The sequence below is a fragment of the Poromitra crassiceps genome, assembly GCF_964638095.1.
Source record: "Poromitra crassiceps genome assembly, chromosome: 1".
NCBI classification, from domain to species: domain Eukaryota; kingdom Metazoa; phylum Chordata; class Actinopteri; order Beryciformes; family Melamphaidae; genus Poromitra; species Poromitra crassiceps.
The window spans coordinates 2,678,201-2,692,534 of record NC_139623.1 but is presented as its reverse complement, the minus strand read 5'-3'; the positions used below and the strand labels follow the sequence as shown (position 1 = coordinate 2,692,534).

At 45.8% G+C, this 14,334-nt stretch overlaps 1 protein-coding gene across 1 annotated transcript in view; it reads right to left on the bottom strand.

The window, feature by feature from the left end:
• rspo2 (R-spondin 2) overlaps positions 1-14,334 on the bottom strand; it is a gene marked incomplete at its 3' end in the record, with an annotated part of 101,212 nt that overhangs the window by 19,935 nt on the left and 66,943 nt on the right. Inside the window, exons 4-5 of the mRNA XM_083648950.1 lie at positions 10,746-10,889; positions 10,026-10,214 (exon numbers count right to left, since the gene is read on the bottom strand). Coding sequence (XP_083505076.1) covers positions 10,026-10,214; positions 10,746-10,889 — 333 coding nt within the window. The remainder of the gene's footprint in view (positions 1-10,025; positions 10,215-10,745; positions 10,890-14,334) is intronic.

Sequence of the window (14,334 nt, the reverse complement as noted above, 5' to 3'; positions counted from 1 at the left end):
AACTGGCTTACAGATCCTGTAACCAACGCAGTGTTGTAACTGGCTTACAGATCCTGTAACCAACGCAGTGTTGTAACTGGCTTACAGATCCTGTAACCAACGCAGTGTTGTAACTGGCTTATAGATCCTGTAACCAACGCAGTGTTGTAACTGGCTTACAGATCCTGTAACCAACGCAGTGTTGTAACTGGCTTATAGATCCTGTAACCAACGCTGTGTTGTAACTGGCTTACAGATCCTGCAACCAACGCAGTGTTGTAACTGGCTTACAGATCCTGCAACCAACGCAGTGTTGTAACTGGCTTACAGATCCTCGGTACATCTGTGCCTTTGTGAAGCTTTAAAGTCATTGAGATGATTGGAGCAGAACCGAAACAAAAATCACACCATCCCAAGAAAACAGCAAGTATTTTACAGAACAGAGGTGGACAAGTTCAAAGTCAAGCCAAACCCAAAGGTATTTAGATCCCGATTTCACGAAATGATGCAGGTGAATCAATCAATCAATTTTATATTTATATAGCGCCAAATCACAACAAGAGTTACCTCAAGGCCCATGGATGGATGGCCATTGTCTCAACTATCTATTCAAAGAAAGAAGATATCTGTGTATACACGCTAGCCTGTATATAACGCCATGACACCATTCCAATGTGCAAATCAGAGTGAGTGGAACAACAAAGAGGACGGCCTTATCTAATGCGTGTACACGAGTCTTCAAAACGCAGTTCACTAAAGCCACAACTCAACTGGGACAAGGAGTGAGAAAAAAAATACCCTCACTCACACCCCTCCTCTCTCTCTTCCTGCTTGGAAAAGACCAGATGACAATAATGTGGAGTATGGAGCCCCAGTGAGCACGACTGACCCCTCCTCCTCCACCTCCCCCCTTCCATCCCCTCTTCTATCCCTCCACCCCCTGGTCTTTGAAAGGCCTCCACATGTTTATGGCTCATGCCTGTGGTATGACGATGGATTCTCCATATAAAAGCCAGCAGGATCATGGGGTGTTTCGAATATTGCTCTCTGAAGACAGTTGCTGACAAAATGACAGCAGCCATATTTATTTTGGTCAGGGAGCGGGGGCACTTAGTGGGAAGTTAATCAGAGACCCCCCTCCTCCTCCTCCTTCTTCCAACCTCGTCCTCCCCCCCAATAAGGAATGTACCAGGCAGAGAACACTGGTAATGACTTTCTCCTCCGGTGGAAGATTTAACACAGCTAAAATGCATGAGAGGCAGAAAATTAAACGAGGATTTTGGTCAGAGAAGATCAGCGTAAACCAAGTGTTGATTGGCTGTCCAGACATGAGCTTAGATAATCAATTTTCATCCAGTTAGGAAACATGTGAAACATGAGCACATAAGCGCACGAGGGGTTGAAAAAAGTGAATAATCTACGGCAGAGATGTGCAAGTATGGCGGTGATAGCCGAAACAGAACTTGCGTTAATTTGTGACTGTGACCGCAGTGGTGACCATAAGTGCCATTGGCCCTGGGACGCTGGAGACCTGGCCAAGTCAATGACAGGTTGATGTCTTTCCTCTTCTCCCATATTCCTCGTTCTCATTTTTCCTCACGACAGCACACTGATATGCTTCCAAAACACTCTGTCATCTCAGCTTTACAGTTTCGCAGGCGCACCAGCCATGCGGAAATCATCAACATGCTTCTGTTTGCAACATTTCCAAGAGTTTTCATGATGAGATTGGAGTGGCGTTTGATCTTGAGATGATATCCAAATGAATGCAACTGGTGTCCCAGTGAGAGGCCAATTTGAATCCAGTGTCCAGAGCCAGGCCGCGGCCAATCCATCCATCCAGGTCTGTAGGAGGTGGGGTACTTCTAAGGCCCTCTTCGCGGCTACTGTGTCAGCCCCCATGGAGCGGCCTTATTAAATGAAGATTAAGCCATGGCTCCCCCATGGCTCCCCCAGTCACAACAGGCTGCAGTGTGAGGCAGACATAATCACTCTGACAGGGCGGCAGCCAATTAGTGCTCTCCTTCTGTCCTGGGAAAACGCTCCTCACTCCTCTCCCGCTGGCGGGAAGAACTGATCCGGATTGTCCGTGATATTAGCCAGGCCAGAGATCGCAGTTAATCACCACCCGTCATTCCACTCCAGAAATCAGAACGGCGACTCGTCATCTCGTCAAAACCCACTCTCGCCATCCCAAAGCCCCGATGACCCGCAGAGAACACCCGGGGAACATTCATTGGAATAATGAGATAAATACATGATGGGAGTAGAAATTCAAACCTCTGTTCCCAAGTGCTTTGGGTAGCATTCAGAAAGCAGCGCTAGATTGTTGTTTGGCTTTTGGACAAGCTGCACTATGAGTTCCTCTGTTGAGATAAGAAGAGCACGCTCCGTGAATTAGCCTCCAGTTGAAAGAGTGTCTCAGAAAAAGAAAAGGTCTGATGGTTGACTATGTACGACAAGAACGCATCCAGAAATGTGTTTGGATGTCGGTTTTCCACACCAGACGCAGGCCAGACTGAGATGTGATCATGCTGAGTGTGTAACTAAAACGCTCAGAAGAGAATGGCATCCTTCGCCAGAGCTTAAACCTCTTGGCTCGGCAGCCATAAACACCGAAATTGTATGTCACACGCTCATACACACGTGCATACGCATTAGCTGTGCACGCACACGCAGGGCGAAGCTGCCAGATCCACAGTTGTTTGGTGTCACAAACCGTGTGTGTTACAGACAAGGCGGTTGAGCTTCCTCCAGAGCGGATTTGAGGCAATCACTGTTGCCCAGTGCATCGTTTTACAGGAGCAGAGCCTTTCGGAGCAGATGGTTCCCAGACGGCGAGGACCAGGAGGTCCACAGCACCGTGGACTCACCGCAGAACCAGGCTGGCTTCAGACAGAACCTGGCCCAAATCCCACCAGTCAGCCAAATCCTCCCAGGGCCTGGGCGATCCCATGCGGATCTGGGCTCACTTTGGTCCCCTGTTCCAAACTGTAGTAGGTGCTTGCGGGGGTAAACTAAACAACTACCTGCCTTTCTGTCAGGTCCAATGGTTGAAACTACAGACAAAGACCTGACAGGGCCTTTAGATCTCATACTGCAGTAGCTAGGGTCACCAGACGTCCTGAAAAATTCAAGACAGTTCCGAATTACAAGCAGTTGTCCTGAATCCAAAATCCTGTCCTATTTGTCCCGAAAATTAACCCTTAGAATAATAGATAATATGAACAAGCGAAAACGAGAGCTGTCTGTATTCTGTGAGACTTGATTTGACTTGAGACTTGAAGGCAAAAATGCTGTGGAGACCTGAATGATGAGACTATTATTGAACATACTGTAGCCTATTGTGTCTTTTGGAGCGCTGCCAGATTGTCGTGAATAATTAATAACATAATGGAGATACATAATGGAACTGTTTTAAAACAGATGATGGAGATCTTTTTTCCCCTTTCTTTGTAAGACAACTACATCACAGTTTTCAATGTTGGTGTAGTAACTGTAGGTGATCATCTGAAAAGTGTTCATTTATGTGTTTTTTTCTCCTAAAAAGACCCTACCTTCAAATAATTATCATGAATTCAACGCCTATGATACAATTAGGTGGGTAAACTAGATGACATTACCCTCCACTACATACACACACTGTGGGCAAGCGTGTGCACACACACACACACACACACACACGCACGCACACACAAGCACAAACACACGCACACACACACACGCACACACACACACACACACACACACACACACACACACACACACGCACGTGCGGCGCGTGCACACACACGCACAAACACACATGCACACGCACACGCATGCACACGCACACACGCACACGCACACACACACACACACACACACACACAGTAATTATGAGGTATTAGCGGTGGCTGGAGCCAAGTGCTCAGGGCCTGGGCCTGCGATGAGACGTATAAGTGTAAGATTAATGATGGGACGGAGGGCTTGGAGAGAGAGGGTTTCTCTGGTTACACACACATGGGCGATCAATACTCCCACAAGGCCTCTAGCTCTCCCACTACAGGTACATAATGCAATACTTTCCCTCTCTCTCTCCTCCCCGCTACCTCTCCATGAGGTCACCAGGGTGCCACTGAGTCTTCATCTATTGATAATAGCAGTCTCATATTTTGTATGGCTATTTTGATGTTGAATAGATGTTGATATGACAGCCTGCATCAACATTGAAAACTAGTGTATATCACAAAATGATACAATAAAGTCCATACGTGCGTCATTTTGGGAAATCAGAATCAAGATATCTTTCTGATATTAGTTCCAAAACTGGTTCCAATGCTGTTTTCCTTACTGGCTCATTTTTCTTTACTGTGCCATAATATCATGCTGTGATAATAGAGAACCAAAGTCACGCCCACTTCCAGTTTAGGCATACATTCGTACAGAGCCATTAATTCGTCCGCCATTCTTTTTTCAATCTACATTTCGTAAAATGCTGATTTTTTTTTTTTTTACTTGGTCAAACCAAGCGATTCAGCTATCGGAATCACGAGAGACCATAGAACTTTTCACTTGGAGCAAAACTAAAAAAAAAAGAAAAGAAAATTGTGGATACAAAAAACAGTTTTTAAGTTTTGGTCCAAGTGAAATGTTCTATGGTCTCTCGTAATTCCAAATATAGCTGAATCATTTGGTTTGACCTGGTAAAACGATTTTATACGCATTTTACCAAAAATGTAAAAAAGAATGGTAGATGAAATCTTTTGGTGCGTCTGAATAAACCGGTAGTGGGCATGACTTTGGCTCTCTACTTTGTGCTTGTTTGAGTTGCCAGACGTGAAGCGCTCGCTGGGAGACTTTGAGTTATCCTCCTTTTTATGGGTCCATTTTTAGAACAAAAAGATCCAAGCAAGTCGCGCTACACTAATGTCACTTACCACAAAGACTTTTGTGCCGTCTGAGAATCTGGAAGCCGATTTACAAACCATAGGAAATTAGCCTGCAGTTGCAATGGCGCATTTGTGTTGGACTTTACTCCCTCTAAATCCCAAATCAGGGATTACATGAAGATTAAGTGGGCGTTTTTTGAGGGCTTTAACATTTTAAGTTGTTTACACAACATCTAATGTCACTGACATGGCAGAAGCCGCTGTTGTTAATAGATTAGTGAGAAAGTGAGTGAGTGGGTGGGTGAGAAAGAGAGATAGAAAGCAAAGAGAAAGAAAGGAAAAGAGATGAGAAGAAATATACGGACGGATGTGGTGCGGCAGGTGAAGGAGAAAGAAGTGAAGCACTTGTCACATGTCAGTTTGTAAACCAGTGAATCTGGTGACAGGGGATACTGGAAAGTCTCCGGAGGGAAAGACTTAATGGTGTCAATATCGAACTGTAAGGGGCTCCACACAGGCAGTGTTATCACTCTCCTCACCTTTCCTCTCCTCTCCCATCAGCACACAAGGCAACCCAGTCTGTCAATGCTGATAGTGCTGGAGCAGCTATTAATAAAGTGTGTTCATGGTTTATAGCCTGCTCAGAACATCAGAACATCACCCTGGGGATCTAGAGGCTAGCAGAGCATTTCACCCATCCGCCTGGCATCCAAACCAGCCAAACCAGCAAAGAGACAAGACTTACATCGTCCTCCAGAGACTCTAGAGTTCCAGCAAAGTATTTTCATGAAAATTATGATGTAGCCAATTATAAAAACTGAATGGAAATGACAAAAAAATATAAAAGTTCCTCAATATAGCAAAGAAAAATGAAAAGTTTTTCTACTCACTAGATTTTGTTTTTTGTTTTGTTGTTTTCAATAAACACAATTATGTTATTAATGCAATGGGGGAAAAGACACATTTGCTGGATAAATAAAGATGTAGGCTTGGTTTAAAAGTGGCTTTTGATGTTCTGAAATGTCTGTAAGATATCTGTCCACCACGGCCTCCCAAATATCTTGCCCATTGTGGGTTTTATGACCATTAGTTGGTGAATTAGAATCCTGCCAAGACATTTCTTTGTTTTCATCCTTAGATGAAATATGAAGCATTAGCTGACACTAAAGAACAGTAACAACTTTCCAGATAGACCTGCAAGTAGACCTGCCTTCTGTGAGAGACATATATGCAAAAAGCTGCCGCAACAGAGCCCAGAAAATAATTGATGACCCCAGTCACCCAGGAAATGGTCTGATCACCTGACTTCCTTCGGGCAGATGCTTCCGGTGGGAGCGCTCCCCAGACAGGAAGGCTAAATATAGGGTTCGTACAAGCAGACTGGTGAACAGCTTCTTCCCAGAGGCAGTACGGTTCTTAAATGAATAAATAGCACAATTGCACCTTTTTGTTTTAATCTGTTATTTTATTTTATTTTATTTTTTTAGATCTGCTGCTATTACTGTACTATTTTATTATTTTATCCTTTTATTTTTTCTTATTTTTGCACTATGCAAGCGTGCCATTATGGCATAACAGCACTTTATTACGTCGCCTTCTTATAATCATATTTTATACTTTTACCATGCACTGTGTCGACATGCTGAATGTATCCATGTCTACCATGTTAAGTGTCTGTCATGTGCTCTCTGTATTTGTGTTTCTCTTTTTCATACCACGATGGAGGTGTGGCTTGTGAACAAGAATTCCAATGCATTTTAATGTAAGTTTCTATGCAAATGGCAAATAAACTAAACTTGAACTTGACACTTGATAGTCATTAATTCTTGAAAGACTCTTTCCATTTTTCTCATGGATGTGTGTTTATTTTTTACATTGGGGAATCTAATTTACTCCCTGCTCCCCTGCTGATGGAAAGCACCTAATTCCCATGTTATCTTTTGCAACACTTCCAAAGTTTGCCGTGAAATTTGGTTGACAGTTGGATGGAAACAATGCTCGTGACAGAGTATGTTATCAGGACACTGCTGTTATGGCAACACCAGCTGAGGACAGCAAATGAATGCCAGCAGTGGAACGGAGATAGGAGGGTGTTTATGCTGATGGGCGCGTTGTATGGAAGGCATCGTGATCGACGCGTTGTACGGAACGCATCAGACACGGTTTACAGCACTCTGCATGTTTGCCGTGAAAAATGCTTCTCTTCTTGACATTATCTGGGCTTGACTTTCCCTCCTCATGTATACGTATTTTACAGAGGGATTATGTCTTGGCAGACAGACAGTGGAAGAGAAAGATCATTTGCATTGTCCTTGTGCAATCGGGGTTAAGCTGGGAGACATGGATCTGTAAATGACGTCCAGTGTCATTGAAATGCGTAGAAACGTAGTAATGCAAGCCGGGATGATCAGATAAAACACTGCCATAAATAGTATACCTACATACTGCCCCCGCCTCCGTTTCCCCCCCTTGGTTCCTGTCTCCATTTAATCCATAGCATCTTTACGGTCTGCAGTTACATAATCCAATGCTCATCTTAAATACTGGTGTCTGGTGTCCAGTGGGAAGTGAACTATAGATAAAATTGTCATTTTTCAATAGACACTGTACTCAAGTTCCACGTGATTGTTCAGAGTTTACACTTCTTTGACACTTGCTATATTTAGGTTTTTACTTGAAACACAAAAACCTGAAAGATTAAATTTGCCATGTTGTGTTGCAAAGCCGTCTATTTTCAAGTAGCACTGGGGGCCAAACTTGCAAAGTCCCTGGGATCTGTACTCATTTAAAAGGTCAACTAGTGAGGTATTTCATAATGAACCCGGCCGTAACGAGGCCCTTCCCTGAACCTCTTGATCTTCACCCACAGGCTTTGACCACTTCCTGGTCACTTCCTGGTCACCTGCATTCCACAGGGTGGCCCGATGACGCTTTATTATCACTCATGGGAAGTGGTTATTTTACAATGTTGGTCGGTCCGACTCCAACAGATCTATGATCTCTGTCGCCGGATCTATGAAGTGTTTCTTTTTTGACTTCTTCATTCCGCTCCGCTTCGACGGCTCACATTTGAACATTGTATTTATTTGAACAGGCGAGTGTACCATTTCACAGGCTTTTGCCAAGTGAGGATTTTTCACTGGCGCTCGAGCGGTGTGGGGAATTAACAACGCACGCCTAAGACTGAAATTCACCTTTATTAAACAAGCCACCACTGCACTTCATAAGCCCAAAGAGTCTTAAGACACACACAAACGCACGCACGCGCGCACGCACGCGCGCACGCACACACACACACACACACACACACACACACACACACACACACACACACATACACACACACACACACACACACACACACATACACACACACTGGCACTTTGACACTCAGCTTTTAACCACACAAGTGAGACCACTGCTCTTCCACAGAGACATAACTCAGTCCCTGGAATGGGAGCTAGACTGGGATGGCACTGAGAAGTTTACAACGGCCACAGCACCAGGGAGCAGGAGCTATAAGACGTGGGGAGCCTGCAGTTGGTCTCTAAAGGATTGCAGAAGAGTAGTTCTGCTATGCGCTCAATTAAGACTTCTCACCAATTCCCCATCAGTGACTTCATGCTTGGGATAATTGATGCCAGTAACCATGCGCAACAATGCCAGATTTTAATTAAAGAAGATCATAAAATGTCTTGGAAAAGGTCAAGCAGGCACAGCAGAATCAGGAAGGGGGCGGGGGAGAATTTCCCTGAAAAACAGGACAGGGCTTTACGAACTAAATGTGCCATAGAATCACAGTTTCCAACCCAGACAGCACTGCCTGCCTTGCTATTGCTGAAATATGAGAAACTATCATGGTTTATTTCAAGTTTATTTATTCTCTCACCACCTCACTAAATGATACTCAGCTTCAACACACCAGGCCAAAGATGGAGGAAAATCCTCGAGGTTAGAATATTTTCCTCCTTCAGTAAAACAATGTCTTCTTTTTTTCCTTCTGTCAGCTTGAGTGATATCTGCCAATTATATATCTGTAATTACTTCCTTATTTGGCGAGTAAAATATTTCAAACAGTCGGCCCATCCTAATACAAAGTTTATGGGAGAAGTAAAAGTACATTAAAGGAGAAGACATCCTGTTGAAAAGCACTGCGGGATGAGGCCATCCCCCACGAATGGTGAGTTTGGATCATCTGAGAAAAATGGATTACTCCCTGAAAAAAATATTTCCCAAGCTGTATTTACACAAAAAATATTTCCAGATTTGACTTCTCATTTAATGGCTGACATACATGCTGTGTGCACCGCAAATATCTTTCAAACTGACGGGAGGAAACAGAGACGGCCATTGAGGAAACCTGCAGCTCGCACTTTGAAGAATTCCACTGAAGAGGGGAGAGGAGATGGCAAAGAGAGAGAAAAATCTACCTCAGAGAAAGCTTGGCTTGAACGGGGCCGCCATGGAAAAAGACGCCACTGTGCACCCCAGAAGAAAAAACAGAGGGTGAAAAAAGAAGCCTGGGAGAGGCTGGGAAGAAGCAAGGCGCATGGGCTCAATGAGACAGGTGGAAGTGTACGAGCGGGAATTGTTTCCCCCATGGGACCAGTGGGCTGTTTTCTTTAAGACAAGTTTATGTTTAAAAAAAAAAAGTAAAAAATTGCAGTTATGAATAATAAGATAGATTTTGGTCTTTGATTTACTGATTTGTTAATTGTGCAACATGTAAGGAATTTGTATTACGGTATGTATTGTAATCAAGTATTTCAATTATAATACGATGGTTTCTTGTGAGTATGGTAAAAATAAGGTCAGGATAAGTGTTTTTGCTGGTGCAATTACTCAGGAAGACCGATACATTTATTTTGTTTATGAGAAGAGTTGATACTGTTAATATGTAATTGACATGAATATTGAGTGAGCCTTGACTCACTTGTTTTTTTGTTTGTTTTTATTTATTTTTGTTGTGTTGTTTTTACTCCAATGCTTTTGGACTTTTTATGTTTGTATTTTACGTGTTTGGACCCCAGGAAGAGTAGTCTCACCTTTGGTGTAGACTAATGGGATCCACAATAAACAATTAAACAATTAAACGAGTCACTAGAATTTAAACTTGAAATGTGGATGGAGTTAGATGTGAGAGACAGAAGACACCCACACCCATATGCTCCTTACCTCTCCTGCAGTGCCTCATGGCCATTTTGCACCTCCTGGACTCAGCGATGGTGGGACAGGGTATTGTGTCCTTGGGTGGCTTCTTTACAATGTGCCGCGTCCGGGTCTCCAGACCCCACTTGAAGCCACACGTTTTGTTTCTCCTGGTGCAGGATCCCCATTCACTCCACTGGCCCACCTCACAGCCCTCTGGAGAGAGAGAGAGAGAGAGAGAGAGAGAGAGGTGCCATGAAACGACAGCAGAGTACCATTTAGAGGCAACTCAGAGACCCCAGGTCAAGCTTTACTACGGGGTGAAGGAGCTTTACTAGATGCTATAACCTCTTTGTGTGTGGTCCCCTTTGCCCTACTTGTACTTTCAAAAACAAGCAGGCCTACTGGGAAGTTGCAGAATACTGTGTACAGGTGAAGCAAAGTGTAAAAGGATCATGTGCCATCATGATCCAATCAGATCCTGCTGATGTGCATCCCAACCAAACACTACAGCAGCTCATTTCATTGATGAAGGTGATTATTACAGGTGCTCTGGTTCAAGGTGGGTTCATCAGTTCAATGAGCTGCTAAAGTGTAAACCTGCATATTGGTTGGTTACTATACTCAATGCATGGATTAGCACACCTTCAACTAGAGAGGGGACAGGGATGAGGACCACTGGTCTAGAAGACCTGACTTCTCTTCATTCTTTGCAGTTTACGTGCAGATCTGTGTTGTTTCGCTTACCTCCACACTCCATGGTGTCCTCGAGCGGGGCAAAGCCCTCGGGGCACTTCTCAAAGCAGCGCCCTTTGTGTAGGTAAAATCCCGACTTGCACTTGGTGCAGAAGTCTTTACTGAAGCAGGACTCGCAGTTCTCTATCCTGCACCCTGCAGAAGGAGGAGAGAGAGAGGAGAGTCAGTTCTCTATCCTGCACCCTGCAGAAGGAGGAGAGAGAGAGGAGAGTCAGTTCTCTATCCTGCACCCTGGAGGAGGAGGAGAGAGAGTGGAGAGTCAGTTATCTACCCTGCACCCTGGAGAAGGAGGAGAGAGAGAGGAGAGTCAGGTCTCTATCCTGCACCCTGCAGAAGGAGGAGAGAGAGAGAGGAGAGACAGTTCTCTATCCTGCACCCTGCAGAAGGAGGAGAGAGAGAGGAGAGTCAGTTCTCTATCCTGCACCCTGGAGGAGGAGGAGAGAGAGTGGAGAGTCAGTTATCTACATGTATCCTGCACCCTGGAGAAGGAGGAGAGAGAGAGGAGAGTCAGGTCTCTATCCTGCACCCTGGAGGAGGAGGAGAGAGAGAGAGGAGAGACAGTTCTCTATCCTGCACCCTGGAGGAGGAGGAGCAGGAGGAGGAGGAGGGAGAGAGGAGAGTCAGTTCTCTATCCTGCACCCTGGAGGAGGAGGAGAGAGAGAGAGGAGAGACAGTTCTCTATCCTGCACCCTGGAGGAGGAGGAGGAGGAGGAGGAGGGAGAGTGGAGAGTCAGTTCTCTATTCTGCACCCTGGAGGAGAAGGAGGAGGAGAGAGAGTGGAGAGTCAGTTCTCTATCCTGCACCCTGGAGGAGGAGGAGGAGGAGGGAGAGTGGAGAGTCAGTTCTCTATCCTGCACCCTGGAGGAGGAGGAGGAGGAGGAGGGAGAGTGGAGAGTCAGTTCTCTATCCTGCACCCTGGAGAAGGAGGAGGGAGAGAGGAGAGTCAGTTCTCTATCCTGCACCCTGGAGAAGGAGGAGAGAGAGTGGAGAGTCAGTTCTCTATCCTGCACCCTGGAGGAGGAGGAGAGAGAGTGGAGAGTCAGTTCTCTATCCTGCACCCTGGAGGAGGAGGAGGAGGAGGGAGAGAGGAGAGTCAGTTCTCTATCCTGCACCCTGGAGAAGGAGGAGGAGAGAGAGAGAGAGAGAGAGAGAGAGAGAGAGAGAGGAGAGACAGTTCTCTATCGTGCACCCTGGAGAAGGAGGAGGAGAGAGAGAGAGAGAGAGAGAGGAGAGACAGTTCTCTATCGTGCACCCTGAAAAGGGGGATGGAGAGAGGAGTCAGTTCTCTATTCTGCACCCTGGAGGAGGAGGAGAGAGAGAGGAGAGTCAGTTCTCTATCCTGCACCCTGGAGAAGGAGGAGGGAGAAAAGAGAGTCAGTTCTCTATCCTGCACCCTGGAGAAGGAGGAGAGAGAGAGGAGTAAGTTATCTATCCTGCACCCTGGAGAAGGAGGAGGGAGAGAGGAGAGTCAGTTCTCTATCCTGCACCCTGGAGGAGGAGGAGAGAGAGAGGAGAGTCAGTTGTCTATCCTGCACCCTGGAGAAGGAGGAGGGAGAGAGGAGTAAGTTATCTATCCTGCACCCTGGAGGAGGAGGAGGGAGAGAGGGGAGTCAGTTATCTATACTGCACCCTGGAGGAGGACGAGGGAGAGAGGAGAGTCAGTTCTCTATTCTGCACCCTGGAGGAGGATGAGGGAGAGAGGAGTAAGTTATCTATCCTGCACCCTGGAGGAGGAGGAGGGAGAGAGGGGAGTCAGTTATCTATCCTGCACCCTGGAGGAGGACGAGGGAGAGAGGAGAGTCAGTTCTCTATTCTGCACCCTGGAGAAGGAGGAGGGAGAGAGGAGAGTCAGTTCTCTATTCTGCACCCTGGAGGAGGATGAGGGAGAGAGGAGTAAGTTATCTATCCTGCACCCTGGAGAAGGAGGAAGGAGAGAGGAGAGTCAGTTATCTATCCTGCACCCTGGAGAAGGAGGAGGGAGAGAGGAGTCAGTTCTCTATCCTGCACCCTGGAGGAGGAGGAGGGAGAGAGGGGAGTCAGTTATCTATCCTGCACCCTGGAGAAGGAGGAGGGAGAGAGGAGTCAGTTCTCTATCCTGCACCCTGGAGAAGGAGGAGGGAGAGAGGAGTCAGTTATCTATCCTGCACCCTGGAGGAGGAGGGAGAGAGGAGAGTCATCAGGGTCTGAGCCGCAGTGCAGTTTACACCCCTCTCATCTGGAGTTGATCGAGAGCTAAGGGGTTTGGGGAAGGGGTTCTTGAAAGGATTATACCGTCTCTCCCGCAAAAAAGCCATCGATGCCCTGTGAGTCATTTCTCTCCAGGGCTGTGCTGTATTCTGTATTTCAGCTGTGCTGTATTCTGTATCTCAGCTGTGCTGTATTCTGTATTTCAGCTGTGCTGTATTTCAGCAAACTTGTTTTGCCTGAAAGAGATGTTTTCTTCCCGTACTGTAGCAAGCAAATGAACAGTGTGAAAATAGGACAGCAGGGATGGTGAAGCATTACCTCACACTGACCTCTTTCAACACGGCCAAGAAAACAGTCTGCGTACAACATAAGCGCTCACATGTTCTCAACTAAGGGTATTCTGCAAGAGGAAGAATATGCATCCCACTATGTCTCTGAATGCTATTCATAAAATGCTGCCTTATCAATCCACACTGTGCCAACCTTTGCTTGTTTCCATATTAGGAAGTGCCGTTTTTCATACATATGAATGACGGTTCATGATCGCAAAGTTGGCCCGGCTTCTGTGGATCCTCCAGGTTTTGGCTATGATTTGAAAGGGGTAAGGTGGGGTTTGGCTATGATTTGAAAGGGGTAAGGTGGGGTTTGGCTATGATTTGAAAGGGGTAAGGTGGGTTTTGGCTATGATTTGAAAGGGGTAAGGTGGGGTTTTGGCTATGATTTGAAAGGGGTAAGGTGGGGTTTGGCTATGATTTGAAAGGGGTAAGGTGGGGTTTGGCTATGATCTGAAAGGGGTAAGGTGGGGTTTGGCTATGATTTGAAAGGGGTAAGGTGGGGTTTGGCTATGATCTGAAAGGGGTAAGGTGGGGTTTGGCTATGATCTGAAAGGGGTAAGGTGGGGTTTGGCTATGATTTGAAAGGGGTAAGGTGGGGTTTTGGCTATGATTTGAAAGGGGTAAGGTGGGGTTTTGGCTATGATTTGAAAGGGGTAAGGTGGGTTTTGGCTATGATTTGAAAGGGGTAAGGTGGGTTTTGGCTATGATTTGAAAGGGGTAAGGTGGGGTTTTGGCTATGATTTGAAAGGGGTAAGGTGGGGTTTTGGCTATGATTTGAAAGGGGTAAGGTGGGTTTTGGCTATGATTTGAAAGGGGTAAGGTGGGTTTTGGCTATGATTTGAAAGGGGTAAGGTGGGGTTTTGGCTATGATTTGAAAGGGGTAAGGTGGGGTTTTGGCTATGATTTGAAAGGGGTAAGGTGGGTTTTGGCTATGATTTGAAAGGGGTAAGGTGGGTTTTGGCTATGATTTGAAAGGGGTAAGGTGGGGTTTGGCTATGATTTGAAAGGGGTAAGGTGGGGTTTTGGCTATGATTTGAAAGGGGTAAGGTGGGGTTTTG